Source organism: Tiliqua scincoides, chromosome 1 (assembly GCF_035046505.1).
Source record: "Tiliqua scincoides isolate rTilSci1 chromosome 1, rTilSci1.hap2, whole genome shotgun sequence".
In the NCBI taxonomy this organism is placed as follows: domain Eukaryota; kingdom Metazoa; phylum Chordata; class Lepidosauria; order Squamata; family Scincidae; genus Tiliqua; species Tiliqua scincoides.
In genome coordinates this window covers 123486725-123500423 of record NC_089821.1, presented here as the reverse complement: position 1 = coordinate 123500423, position 13699 = coordinate 123486725, and the positions used below count along the sequence as shown (strand labels likewise).

Below are 13699 nucleotides of genomic sequence, written 5' to 3'. Positions count from 1 at the left end.
CAGTTGGAATTACTGGGGAAAAACTCCACCTGACTCCTTAAGTTTTGTTCCATTTAGAGAGATTTCCAAACAAAAAATGAGATCCGTTTTCCTTTTTGTGACGTAGCTGTTAAATTCATCTAGCATTCCTTTGTACAATTAGTAAACATCAGAGGTAGCCAACCTTTCAACTTTAGAGCTCCTGCACATATCACAATTGTGTAGGAGAGGAAGTTTCAGCTGGTGCAGCTTGCCATTTGTGAGATGACAAGCTGCACCTGCTGAAATTCCCTCTTCTACACAACTGTGATATGTCCAGGAGCCCAGGTATACAAAGAAGCATAGAAAGTTAAAAAAACAAAATAGACTTAAGAAAAAATTGCTCTGGTAAAATCCTTTGTGTGCTGTGCTAGCTAAGTGGGTAATGTGAGAGCTTCACCCATCTCAAAGTAAGCCAAATGAACTGTGAATAGGGCAAGTCCTGTGACCCACAGGTACGAGAGAAACAAATAAATGCCATTGACTCAGCTTACAGCCTGTGGCTCATCTGACCCAGTTGGAACCATAGTGAATGAAGAAGATATTTTTTTCTCCAGTGGTTTCCAGCTGGAGTAGTCTTTACTTCTTATTTTCCAAGTCAAGAACCATCCCAACTCTGCCTAGTTGCCAAACAAACAGAAGTCTGATACAACTTGTTCCAGAACTGGTGCAATCCCTTTTTAAATTTTACATCAGTTTCTTTTCCAGAATGCATGCACATGCATGGGCTTCTACTCCCCTGGCTTGGCTTCATGTGTTCTGTTATTTTTGTTGCCTCTTCCCTCTCCTCCCCCACCCCTTCAACTATGCACCATGTGCAGTGGTATTCAAATGGGCGTTGCGATGTCCCAGCCTGTGGGTCCTGGCCTCTGCCCCCTTAAGGGGCAGGGGAAGGCAGCTCACAGGGGCTGCAAGGGCTTGGGTGCACTTGCCCAAACCTCCTGCAGCTTCCGTGGGGGCAGGGAGCTCTACACGACCTTCGGCAGAGCTCCCCAGCTCAGGAAAAGTGAAAGTGGAGCAATCGTGCCCCACTCCGCAAAACCGGAAGCAGAGCACGATCGCGCTGCTTTCCCTTCTGACGGGGCTGCAGGGACTGAGGTGCACCCTCCTTCCGCTTTCGTGGAGGCAGAGCATATCGCTCCACTCTCCCTTTCCGACCTGGGGTGCCCTGCAGGCGCTCGCGCAGGGCTCCCCACACATAGGGACAGCTGCTGCAGGGACTGGAGGGTGCACTCCAGTCCCTGCAGCCCCGAGCGACGCGATCTCCCCAGCCCCGCTAAGACTTACTGCAGGTTTCAAACTCCTGGAGAGTTTGAAAACCGCAGACCATGTGGAATGTTGCTGAGGAGGCCTCAGGATGACGATTGCTTCAAGCACAATGTGGGGACAGCACTCCTGTCCTGGCTCCTTGGCATCCACGTGTCTCCAAAAAGTAGTGTAAGTACCTTGGAAGGGTTTTCATGAGGCCTGTCCTGTTTTCCCACCTTTTTTTTACCTCAGCACTGTTGCTAGCAATGTCATGACTCTTGCTTCCCTTGAGGCACAGCAGGCATGCTGGGGCAACAGAGCAACTTCACTCCTTCCCTTCTCTCCTGAGCAATTGGCACCTCAGCAGTGGTTCAGGCACAAAACATGGAAAGGGCCATTCCTAGTCTCCTTTCTCCCTCTTAAGAGACAAACAGTAAAAACACTGGGGCATATGTTGGAAATGGGCCCAACAGCCTCGCCTGTTCCAACCTTTTATAGCCCTATGTGGCTTAGGTGCTGGGTGCTGGAAGAGACCACCTCTTCCGGAGAGCTGTCCTCATCTGAGCTGCAAACTGTGAACAAGGGCCAGAATTTTCTGATAGCAGCATTCAAGTTAGAGTTTCCCAGCCAGAGCTGAATGAAGCATGAGATCTTTTAAGCATCTGGTAAAGACCACTTACTTTGGCTGATTTTCTGACCTATAATGGTGTTGATTTTGTAATGTTCTTAACTGCTGTTTTAGTTGTTTTAGCCTCTGTTTTTAAAGATGTGCTAATACTAGTATAAGGCAAGCCATCCTAGCAGGCCTATGGGGACACCAGGGCAGAGGTATAAATTTCATAAAGGTTCATGAAAGGGTTTAACCCATTAGTAAAATTTGCGATTCAAAAAGGGGTGAGGTTTGACTGGATCATAAATGTATATACTCCCATCCAAAAGCAGAAACAATAAATGACAATACAGAGCTTTGAAAGAACTCTACCTCCAAGAGAAGTTCCTCAGTACAGAATACTGCAGGATCCTTAAACTTAGGTGGGGTATCTGACTAATTTTGTCTGATTTTACCTGAAGCCAGATCCAAAAAATAACCTACCAGTAACTGTTACCTACAAACTGTGCAGTCTCTAATTTATTATTTAGTAAAAGATAAGAAATAAAAATGTAACTTTTTTAATTCTGGTCTTCACAGCCTTTTTGTAAACATTATATCAGAGTAAGTGCATCGTAAACAACATGCCAGTAGAACCATTAATCAAATTCTCCTTTAAGGTGCCTGGCATGTTAAGCCAGAGGCACAACATATAACTGGGAGTGTGCAATTCAATTCACAGCTGAGAGACAAGCAACAAGCATGAGCAAGCACAGCTAGACAGTTGCAACCTGATTTACTCAGAAGTAGACTCAGTGCTTTCCATGGGTGTTTCTCGTAAGTAATGGTGCACTGAACTGTAGCCTTGAACTTTCTTTCAGCTGAAGATGAGGATTGCATCCTGGTATTTTAAAAACCAGATCATTTGCTAAAAACTAAACATTTGCAAAATGGAAAGAGGCTGCAGAAGGGTTGGGTGTGATCCTGCCAAAGAGAATGAGATTTGCTTAATTTAAATGGAAGTGTTAAGCACCAGCTGCCTTTTTTCTCAGGAGGAAGGAAGTGAAAGAGTTCACTCTAGCTGCAGCTTGCAGAGACTAATGCTGTGGCTGCCCTGGAGACTAACAGCCCTTAATTATCTCTGCATTGTCCCCTTGCTCTCTTCTGGGCTTCTCCTGGCTACCTGAACAACCCTGACCCCTTGAAGTGACTTGCAGATAAGGCAAGGAGATGATTTACCCTTGACTTATAGGCAAGTGTCTACAGTACCTTTTCTCTCAAAACTGTTGCCACCATTCAATTAAAAACATTTACTCATGGCAGTTTCCACTGTCTTTAGTTTTAGTTGCAAGACTCCTACAGAACACATTCAAGACACTTCAAAGAGGTTAGAGTGTGCTTTCTTTGTTTTTTATTTAGGACTTGTAACAAGAGGGTTTAATACACAGCAACAATTTCAAATACAATTTAAAAACTTTTAAAAATTTATGCTCCCCATTGGAAGGTGGTTTAATGGCACACACAAAACAAAACCACAGCCTTCCCCAGAATCCTGCACAATTCTCACTATCTAGTGGGTCATGGCAAGGGCTCCAAGTGCACAATGCCAATTGTGGCAGAGTTACTCATCAGAAACCAGATTAGAGTGACTGGTTCCTTTAAAACAACAGTACATGACAGAGGAGGGTGCAGAGACAATTCACAAAACCCATCACTATAAGTGATGAGCTACAGTTTTATGTATGAAAATAAACACCTGTTCTTTAAAAAAAAAAAAACCCAAAAAAAAACCCAGACACTGCAGCAAGGTTTTCATCGAAATCATTCAGTGCTCTTACTCATTTGTCAGTATTGGGAGAACATGATGGCACTGTCAATAGAGTGACTACTGTACCCACATGAATTCCCATTCCATTCCCCTGGCTGCTTGTAAAATTCTCTGGTATCAAGGTGTGCAGCATTTCTGCCTTTAGGGAAACAGCAGTGGGGAAAAAGACACTGCACAGAGCATCATTGGCTGCAACAGAAGGCGTATCCAATACTCATCATAGGAATTCCGGTTGAGTACTTTAAAGCCCTCCACAGATCTATCAGACAAGATCCAACTTTTCTTTGAACAGAACAAGATGCTAGATTAGACATCAGCTACATTCACCTCGCACATAAATGCTGCAACCTGATATATCATCCAGTGACAGTGTTTAATACTGCAATGTTAGACAAAAATCTTTTGTTTGGAAGAAGCCATTGTTTAAAGGCTTTTCCCACTTACCATCCTCCTCCTCATCTGTACACAGGTTTAAGTCCTTGTTTCCCAATACCTAAGCATTTGGTTAGCTACCTCCAAAGGCTAATGAAACATTTACTGAGGAGGTGGGTCATAGCTATCATTTCTCAAGCTTATGATTTTCAAACACTGCTATGGATAGTCTTGCCCTTGCAACTACCAATTGGAAGACATGCTACTGTCACTGACTTAGGACCTTCCACATTCCCTCATATGTATTCTGATCACTGGGACAGCAACAAATACCCAACCATGCCTCTCAGTGGAAGCTTTTTTCCTAGCAGAGTATGCTTGAAGTCCCGAAACTCATTTATCTTTTAACTCTTTCCTATGAGGAAAAAGCTAGATTTTTGCTTTTGGCTCATAGTGGGCTAACACTGAAACGTTAATTTGGATTTATGATCCAGCAGCAGCCACAAGGCTTGGGAAACATTAGAAGAAAAATACAGGGGCCCCACAATGAGATGGGGATTATTTTCTTCCCCATTCCCCTGCAAAAAAAATCCTCAAACACAGAAATGTGGCTTATATCCCAAACTAGCAGCTGACAGATTTTTTCCCCCTCAAAGCCTTCAAGCAATAATGAGGGCTCACCTTCAAGACTGACAGACAAAACACAGGCCTAAGATTTGCATGCAAGAATAAGGAAGGTAGAAAGGAGACAATGGAGTATCCTGATTAAGACATGATCCAAAGAGGGAGAGAGCAGACAATCACAGAACCAAATTAGCAGGTGTGCAACCATCAGCACACTTCAAAATGAAGTCTTGGAAGCACCCAAACTGATACTAACCTTCTGTGAACCTCTTTCCCTATGACACTCTCCACCCTCCCCTCAAAAGCTGCTAACATAATCAAAAACAGACAATCACACCAGTAATCAAGAATCTTTTCTCTTCATGTCATGTCACATTGAAACTAAGCCTCTGCTCAGGCTGGAATACATGGTTCGTCTGCTTCTCCTCTTCAATATTCCATGTGTAAGCCAACACATGAAGAAAAACTAAGAAAGAAAAAGCAAATATGCTCCCTGGAAATCACAAACCACCCTTAGGTCTGAAGTAAGGCAGCCACCAGAGCTTCTCCTTCCTAATTTAGACTAACAGCTCTTTTTGAGCACAAAAAAAAAAAGTTTGGATTTAGCTCTTCTCCAGGAAGACTGGGGGCACTGGGCCTGCAGTTTCAGTCTATGTGCTGATTATTGCACTGGTGGAAATAATTACTAAGGGAATTAACACCATTTTATGAAGAACTTGTGTGAAGGAGTTTCACAATGGGACATAAATTGGGTCCTGGGTATTGTCCACTTTCCCCACAAGATAGTGAAATAAGGGAGCATAATGGGACAATCAACATGTTCGTTTCAGTTTTAAGAGCAGGACTCTGAGAAGGAAAAATCCTTTCCAATACTCCCACCTGTCCCCTCCCCATTCCCAGTTTTTGTTTTTAAAAAGGAAACATTAAATTAATAGGGAGACTTGGGGGCGGAGAAATTAACAGCCAATAGTTGGAATACCACCCTCACTGACTTGAAATAGCATGCAGTCTATGTAACATTACAAACAGACAAAGTCTGATTAATTTGGGCCTTAATAGCATCGTCCCAAGACATTCTACAAAATTCAAAATTATACAAAATAAAAAAAATGTGCATGGAACCCAAGGAATTTCTTTACAACGTTAGTACTGCAGAATAGAAAGCATAATAAAACCAGCAGGAGGCAGGCAATCTGGACACATCTTCAGCAGCAGCTACAATGAAAAATGACCAGTCAGTTTTGTGTGCAGGAAGCGCAGAATCAGAGTGCTGTAAGCTTTCTAGGGCAGTGTCCTCCACCTAGTGTGCAGAATTTTGAGAGACCCCTCTCACCACCGCCCACAAAAGTCAAGAGAACATTTCCATTTTAAGTAGTGCAGAGAAACTCTTTATAAACCAACCCTCTGGTGAAAAAGAATTTTCTTTTTTTTTCCAACTACTGACTGCTCAGACCACTCTCCATATTCATGTGCGAGGAAGTTGTTTAGATTCAGTTTACACTGCACCATGGAATCATGACACCCTTGATCTGCTGTTTGCTCTTGCCTACCCTTGAAGGATGAGACCTTGCAAAGCAAGAGGCCAAGGGCTCACATTATGACTACTACCGACATTAATGTTTGGAGCCTAGAACACCAATCAGATGATCCAGGATGAATGATACTGTGACTGTTCCCAGAAGGGCACAGAAGAGACCAAACTCACTTCAGATTTGAAGAATTCAAACCTAAGGCAACTCTGGGTGAGGGGTTTTGGGTGGGGGGTGCAGAGGGGGTTCAATTGAAAAAAAAAAAACTATCATAGGATGCAGGACCCAGTACCAGACATAAAGTGCATAAATAATGGGAAGGACAGGAAATTGGGTTTCTGAAAAGGAGAAAGAAGGAGCTCGCCTCCCCCAAAGCAGCAGTTAACATGGAAGAATGCTCTAACAGTAGCCTTCTTGTGCTGCATTGCCATTTTGCATTGTTTCCCTTTCTCAGATTATGCATGACTATAAAATCTCTTTCAACATAGCAATTATTGGTATAAAAAAAGAAGACGACAACTTTTACTGTTGTCTTCCCAATTTTTAAATAAGGTTTGAACCAGTTCTTCCAAGTGCCAGCAGCACAGGAAGCCCACAAATTGTGTCTTGGCCATAATTTCAGTCGTCGTTTGTTGTGACCATTGATCCTCCTCCTTCCATAACTTAGTGCTTGACAGCACAAGACAGGAAGAGTTTGTTTTTACACTGTGGTTTGGAGCAGGGAAACTAGTGCAATAGGAGGCACATCTCCCCGACACTCCAGAATCAGAGGATGTATGTTGCACTCAGCAGGGGGCCTGAGGACCAGGGGCACTTGTCGGTAGAAACTTGCTCTACCATGTACGTTCTTTACTAGGTGGAGTGTGTCCCAGGTCACACATACTCCCACATAAAATGGAACATTATGCAAACTAATGCCTACATGTATACATCCAATGCTTATTTATGTCATGGCCAAACCTGGAAGTTCATACTTTTTCATGGCAGACAAAAGTACAAAGTGAGACATTCTATACTGTAGGGGTGGAGTGTGCTTGATCCAGGGACTTCGGCACCCCATTGCCCGTTGATCCTCCATGCAAACTAGTCCTTGGAGGGTCCTGCCTACAACTCAATGTGCAATCGTAAAAACAGACCAGACCTGAGCGTGATCTCATTCTGTATAATATAGTCAAGATGCACAGCCTAAATTAAGCTTTGGATTTGTAGTGTTTGTGGGCACACTTTGATCACACCCATAAGCAACTTCCTATGTGCTAGGATGACTCTTGCTACCACCTGAAGTTTGTAAACTGCCCAAACAAAAACACAGGAAGCCATCACTGCCCCCAGCCCTGGTTATGAAATCTAAAACCAATACTGTCTGCTTGATCTGGAACACTGTCTTCCGTTACACTCAGTTTAGCTAAGTTCATGAACTGTAACTTTTAGCTACAGAATGCAAAAGAAGAAAAAGCCTGACAAGCACAGCCTGCTGCCTCAGGCATGACACTTTTCAAAACACTTTGTGAGCTCAACAAGTTGATATAACCTAAATAAAACATATGAAACTGTTACAAGGAGGCTTCCATTCATATATAGAAAAGTCAATCATCGTTTTATTAATGGGAGACAAGGCAGCTAAAGCTCTCATCAGTTCCTGGTTAGCCTTCCCAGAAAACTAGACATATGACAGCCCTTTGAAATCCTAATAAGATCAGCCAACAAACCTGCACAACCTTACTCCTGTTTGCCTGCCTAGACAGACCCTTCGTGATATGTACTAAAATATGGAAACTGAACTGAGAGCCAATTCATACCATCTGGCCGGTATACATGATAATATTTTGGATGAACACTTCTCTTTTAGCTGAAACATGCAAGTAAATTCTCCCCTTCTCTAGAGACTTTCCACCCCCATTCCAATCCCCTAAAAACTATTAAAAACATGAGGTAATTTCAGAAGACCACAGGCAGCCTGGGCAAGAGCAGCCAGGGCTGAAGTCTGATGTGCAGATCCACTAAATGTGGTTCACACACACCCTAAAAGCAATCTTGTCAATACACAGCACACCAAGAGACCAGGTGTAAGCCATTGCCCTGGATACTCTGTGAATGGGGGAAGGGGCAGGAAAAGCTGCCCCCAGTTAGCTGCACTTAGCTTGTGTCAAACGTGACCAGAACATGGACCCAACCTTAAGGTTTAAGATTTATGCTCCTCCGTGGCCGTTTCTTTTTGGCTCTTGAACAATTTAACCATGGGGAGGGCCTACTTGTGATTTACATGGCTCTATAGAACAGGAGGCCATCTCAGATACTACATCCTCCAAAGTTATGGGAAATAAAAGGCAGGTGCTTAGAAACCAGCTTCACGTGTGCCCAGTTCAGGCCACATGTGCTGAGTAGCTGCAAAAACGTTTAGAGATGCAAGGAACCAACCTGAGATCCAATTAGTATGTGAACCCAGAATGTTGGCCAGAACAATAAATACTCTTCAATAATAAGAGGGTGTAGAATAGGGGAGTTGAGGGGAGGGGAGATGAATGACCTGTCAAAGCCAATCCCTCCAGCACTGGCATCCAGGATATCCCCATACCAGGACATACAGTATTCCTGAGAAAAATCACACATCCTGATTGAATGGGTCACAATTGGAGCAATGGATCAGTCAATTAGAAAGTTCATTACATCTCCTGTACCTACACCTGAATCAATCAGCTTATTAACGTATGCTGTTCAGCTAACTCAGCCACTGCTGGTAAATGGAAGAGCCACTTGTTCAAAGAACTCAAACTACTATTTTATAAAATGGAGGGGGAGGAAGCAAAAACAGGGGAGGGGGGAGAGTGGTTTGTTACAATGATCCTTCCTTCATTTAGTTCACTTGCCCAGGTCCCCCAGGTGCTGGTGGAGATCTGGGGAGCCCCAACAATCCACTGGCGAACGAGGTGCAGTTCTGCTCCTCACCAAGATGGTCTTCATTCAGAGTAGTGCATGATGGACTCCACATAGTTCCCTGGAAAGAGTCCCGTTACTCCATTCATGACACCCTCATACCACCCATCATCATTTTTCTTTATGACATAGATGATGGCACCTTCCTGAAAGGAGAGTTCATCCTCCTTGTCTTTAGTGTAGTCATAGATCGCCACAACTAGGAGCAAAGAGAAAAAACAGAATGAAGAGATCCCAGGAGAGCAGCAGTTTCCTCAGACAATTTCAACATGGCATTGCTTTCAATCAGGCAGCTTTTCTCTTCCAAAAAGAGGGACAATTTCTCTTTAGCAGTTGCTAAATTAAAAGGCATATTTTTCCCTACCTGCATAAACAGGCAGGCACAAAACTGGTCATATTTATGCCTTAATTAAACACATCTTACTCTCAAACACAGTACTGAAATTCTAAATATAAAGCTAGAACTTAAGATTTCCAGGTACTGATACATGAGAGGGGCAATATACCACAAAACTTAAAAAAAAAAATCAACTGATTGCTGCTTCTAGGAAACAGGGCACAAGACAATCAATATATATAGGCTGCCCTCTGTATCCACAGGTTTGGTACTGCAGATTTGAATACCCGCAAGCTGTGGTTTTCAGCCCTCTAAAGGCCTCTGGACCCAACTGCAGGTTCAGAGGTCTACAGAGGCCCAACCATGGGTTTAGAACCACAATTTCTTTTGTTTTTCTCTGTCTCTCTTTGATTCAGAATCTGAAGCACAATTGGCTTGTGTATGATCATGGAGAGAAATAAAATCCATGAAAATGCTTGCTACTCCCTGTGCTTTTGCATGCTGGCACCCATCTAATGCAGCAAAGAATAGGTATTTCTCCAGCAACTGCATTCAAAGATGTGGTTCCTGTACCTTACTGCAATTCTTAGAGGATGCAGAGCAGCAGCTGCTGCTAATGGGAAGATACAGAAAACAGGTTTCACCATACACTTGTTCCTGATATATGTGGTAAGGGTCTTCTTACCAGCAGGCAGACTATGCAAGCATGCATAATTAATGGTACAATTGCCACATATCTATTTCAGCCCACTTTCATGTGATTTGGAAATCTGGGGAAGGGCACAGGACGTTTTCAGTCAGGACCTCGTACATGCTGAGTAGCACCAGCTTCACACGGACCAACTACCATACTTTCTCCTTGCCTCATTCTGAAGGATTCCATGCTTCAGAATGCTATACAGTGGCAGTGGGATTTCTTTTCTGTCGTGCCATCACGAGTCAAATTGTTGCAACACCAGAAGGACCTCAGGGATAAGTGGTCACTAATAAATTACAGGTTGTCCCTCATTATTCACTAGGGTTCCATTCTCTGTGGGCAGGAGGTCTGGGCAGGAGGTCTGGTCTAGAGGGTAGAGCCTCCATTAGCCCAAAGATAACATCAGAAGGTCGCCGGTTCGAGGACACCGGCAGCTCCCTGAACGGCTGAGAATGGCAAGACCTTGAAGCAGCTGACAAGCCGAGCTGAGTGATTCCACCTGCTCTTGGTGTGAGCAAGAAGCGTCTTGGCTGCCCTCCGTGTGAGAGATGAAGGAGCTGCTTGTCAGCCTGCGTGAGAGGTACTGGAGGCCAGAAGCAGGATCAGACCCAGAAGATCCATCTGAAATGTTGTGTGGTTCTTGAAAGAGAGAACCGTTTATGATTGTAAAAATCCCCTTGAGGGATTTAGAAACGCCTGCCTATGTAAACCGCCTTGAATAAAGTCAGAGGAGTAATCCAATGACCAGAAAGGCGGTATATAAATACCTAGTAGTTGTTGTTGTTGTTGTTGTTGTTTTTAAAAAATCAGTGGAAAAATAGATTTGAAGACCCACTTCTAGGTTTCTTGCCCCTCCATTGCTTCTAAAGGAGTAAGGTCTTGCCTCAACATCCTCAAGGGTTTGATTCTGGGACTCCCTGCTGATACCATAAAATGGGCTAAATAAAAGCAGTTTTAAAAAATTAAGAAGTGCATCTCTTTAAAATTGTGGTTTAAGAACAGCTTTTTTTTACTGCTGTAGAGAGGCAGTCAGCAATTAGAAGTGCAAAGGACCCCCTGCCTTTGCCTGGCTCAGCTGAAGAATGGAATGATTGATTGCATGACTATCTCTCTACAACAGTAGGAAAAGCAGTTTTTTTAAACTATGATTTCAAAGAGATGGATTTTTTTCCCCTTCTCCAGGGATCAGCACGTTCCTTCTCACCTGCACTGGCCATTTGTGTTGAGTCAAATTTGTGTATAAAAAATCTGTGTATAACAAGGTTGGACCTGTAGGCTGAATTCAATGGAACAGACCTTGACTTTCCTTTCAATTCCATGTTGTCGTTTCCAGCAAGCTTACCTTTCTCCAAATAAGTTCTTGGTGCCCATGGTGGATCCTCCTCAGCATAGGGGTCACTGTATTCCACCACTGCTGCTTCCTCCTCTTCATAGTCTTCTGGAGGAGGGGGCGGAGGTGGGGACTCATCAAAGACAGGCTCATCGACAGGGGGTGGGGGAGGAGGAGTATCTGAAACTGAAGAGGCAGAAAAGTCTCCATTAGAGTTCCTAAAATCAAACATCTACATAATGTGCACAGCACATGAAGTGCTTTATTCACACACACACCCATTCCATTCTGTGAGAAAAATGACTGACTTCTATTTCATAGGTTGAAGTGACAATTATCTCTTGGTCCCCCAAATTTCCAAGGCCCAAATCTTACTGCCACCACAGAGGATCTAAATGGGGAAGACACCAAGTGCTTCCTTAACAGCAATTTTGAAAATTTATGCCCCATGGAACCTGTTTTCAGCCCTTCCACCTGTAATCCCAAATGGTCATTTCTGAATGACAATTCCTGGTCAACTGATCACCTTTTACCGTATTAGTACATGCATGCATAGGAACTATGAGAGACTCTTAGAAGTCTCTTTTAAAGCAGAATTTAAAATCACCTGTACCCTCCACAGGTGGTACAACCGTAAGAGAAAAGGGAGCAATGCCTTGACCTGCCTCCACATGAAAAATGCTTCTTGCCCCTCAGTCTAGTAGTTCTAGACTGAGTTCTAGTAGGAGAACACATTGCAAAGTCCACCACTTGACTGGACTACAAGTTGAAACTTAGGCAGCATTTACTAAAGAAAACTCAACATGAAACCTCGACCACTTAAGTGTGAGCAGAAACCCTGTAAGTCGTCATCAACCATGCAGGCAATGAATGCATGCAGGAGGAGGGGGAAGCTCAGCCCCTAAATTCCTGTGGAATCAGTGAATGCCTGAGCAAAATATGCAGGTGCATAGCTATAAGGGTAGGGGTCCTGTTTAAGGCTATCTTCCCAATGACATATTCATTGGAACACAGACACAATATCAGCATAGGGTGGCAACATAAACACGAGGAAATCACTCCAAGGAAAAGTTATCTCTACTTAAATCAACAGACAAGACAAGGGCACACTTACTATTTTCCTGAACTCTGGCCACAAATCCCATTAGTGGTAACTGAGGAGTTACCTGTAGGATGGAGGGAGGAGGTGGGGCAAGAGACACTGCAGCAGAGAAGTAATAAAAAGCCTGTGATTAGAAACATACCAAACCGAAACATGAAAGATCATTCCAAGCACCATAATTTACAGCCAAATGCAAGAGAAGATGCCTCTAAGAGGAGGAGAAACTGCTAGCTGATCTATTCAAAACTAGCTGCTGAGGGCAGCCCTAAAACTTGCTTTAACTAGCATTAATCCTGCAAACCATTCTTTGGAAGTCAATACTCAACTTGCTTCAGCACTGAGAAAGAAATGTTTTAACTTGCAAATAACTTACATTTAAGTGACACATTTGTTTAAGGGGCACAGAAAAGCATTCTTGAAACTACTGCATACAAATTGCAGATACCAAGAAGGTATCTTGATCAGAATTTTGGAAATGTGTCTAAATCCATGTCAACTTTTCAGTGCTTCATTTCATCATCAATATTTGTGCAGCTGAGGGCAAATATTTACAGCTTCATCTTCATTCACAAAATTTAATAGTTGAAAGCACAGAGAAAAGTTGCACAGCTCCTCTTTCTTAGCTTGATTAGAGAAAGTTTAGGGCTGGAGTTTGAACAACTTTACTCAAGGTCTCGGATTAAGTAGAAAGCTATGAACACAAAGGCTTTAATGCACTGTATGATCTCATGATTAAATATGGTTTTAGAGAAGTGTTTGCATAATTAAGCCTATAATGAGGGCCCTGAGAGCCATGGAGTCTGAAACAATTCAAAGCTTTTGTTACAGAAATGATAAGTTACTTTCTCTTACAGAGAGGTCAATGGAGACCTTTCATTGATGTCCTATGGAAAACAAGCAGCTGCCCTTAAAGATACAGTACAGCCAAGATCCCAGTCCCAGACTGTAACTAATGACTGGAGGGCCAGGAGCATGCTATAAATTTGTCACATCTCAGCGACGTCACAGACGCCAGTTTCGTTCCCTTTCTCGCTTAGGAGTATAAGAATGCCACCCTTTTCTACATGGGAACCTTCAGCATGTGAACCTGT

The 13699-nt window shown here is 43.2% G+C and overlaps 1 protein-coding gene across 4 annotated transcripts in view; it reads right to left on the bottom strand.

Annotated features, from left to right (window-relative positions):
• The window catches only part of ABI2 (abl interactor 2), a 109792-nt gene that overhangs the window by 31348 nt on the left and 64745 nt on the right, over positions 1-13699 (bottom strand). For 3 of the 4 annotated variants that reach the window (XM_066622754.1, XM_066622735.1, XM_066622743.1), the window contains 3 exons: positions 12621-12707; positions 11519-11692; positions 7698-9341 (listed from right to left, as the gene is read on the bottom strand). In XM_066622754.1, the coding sequence (XP_066478851.1) occupies positions 9166-9341; positions 11519-11692; positions 12621-12707 (437 nt within the window). In that variant the 3' untranslated portion in view covers positions 7698-9165. Of the gene's footprint in view, positions 1-7697; positions 9342-11518; positions 11693-12620; positions 12708-13699 lie in introns of those variants that run through there. The other variant, XM_066622747.1, reaches the window with a different exon arrangement.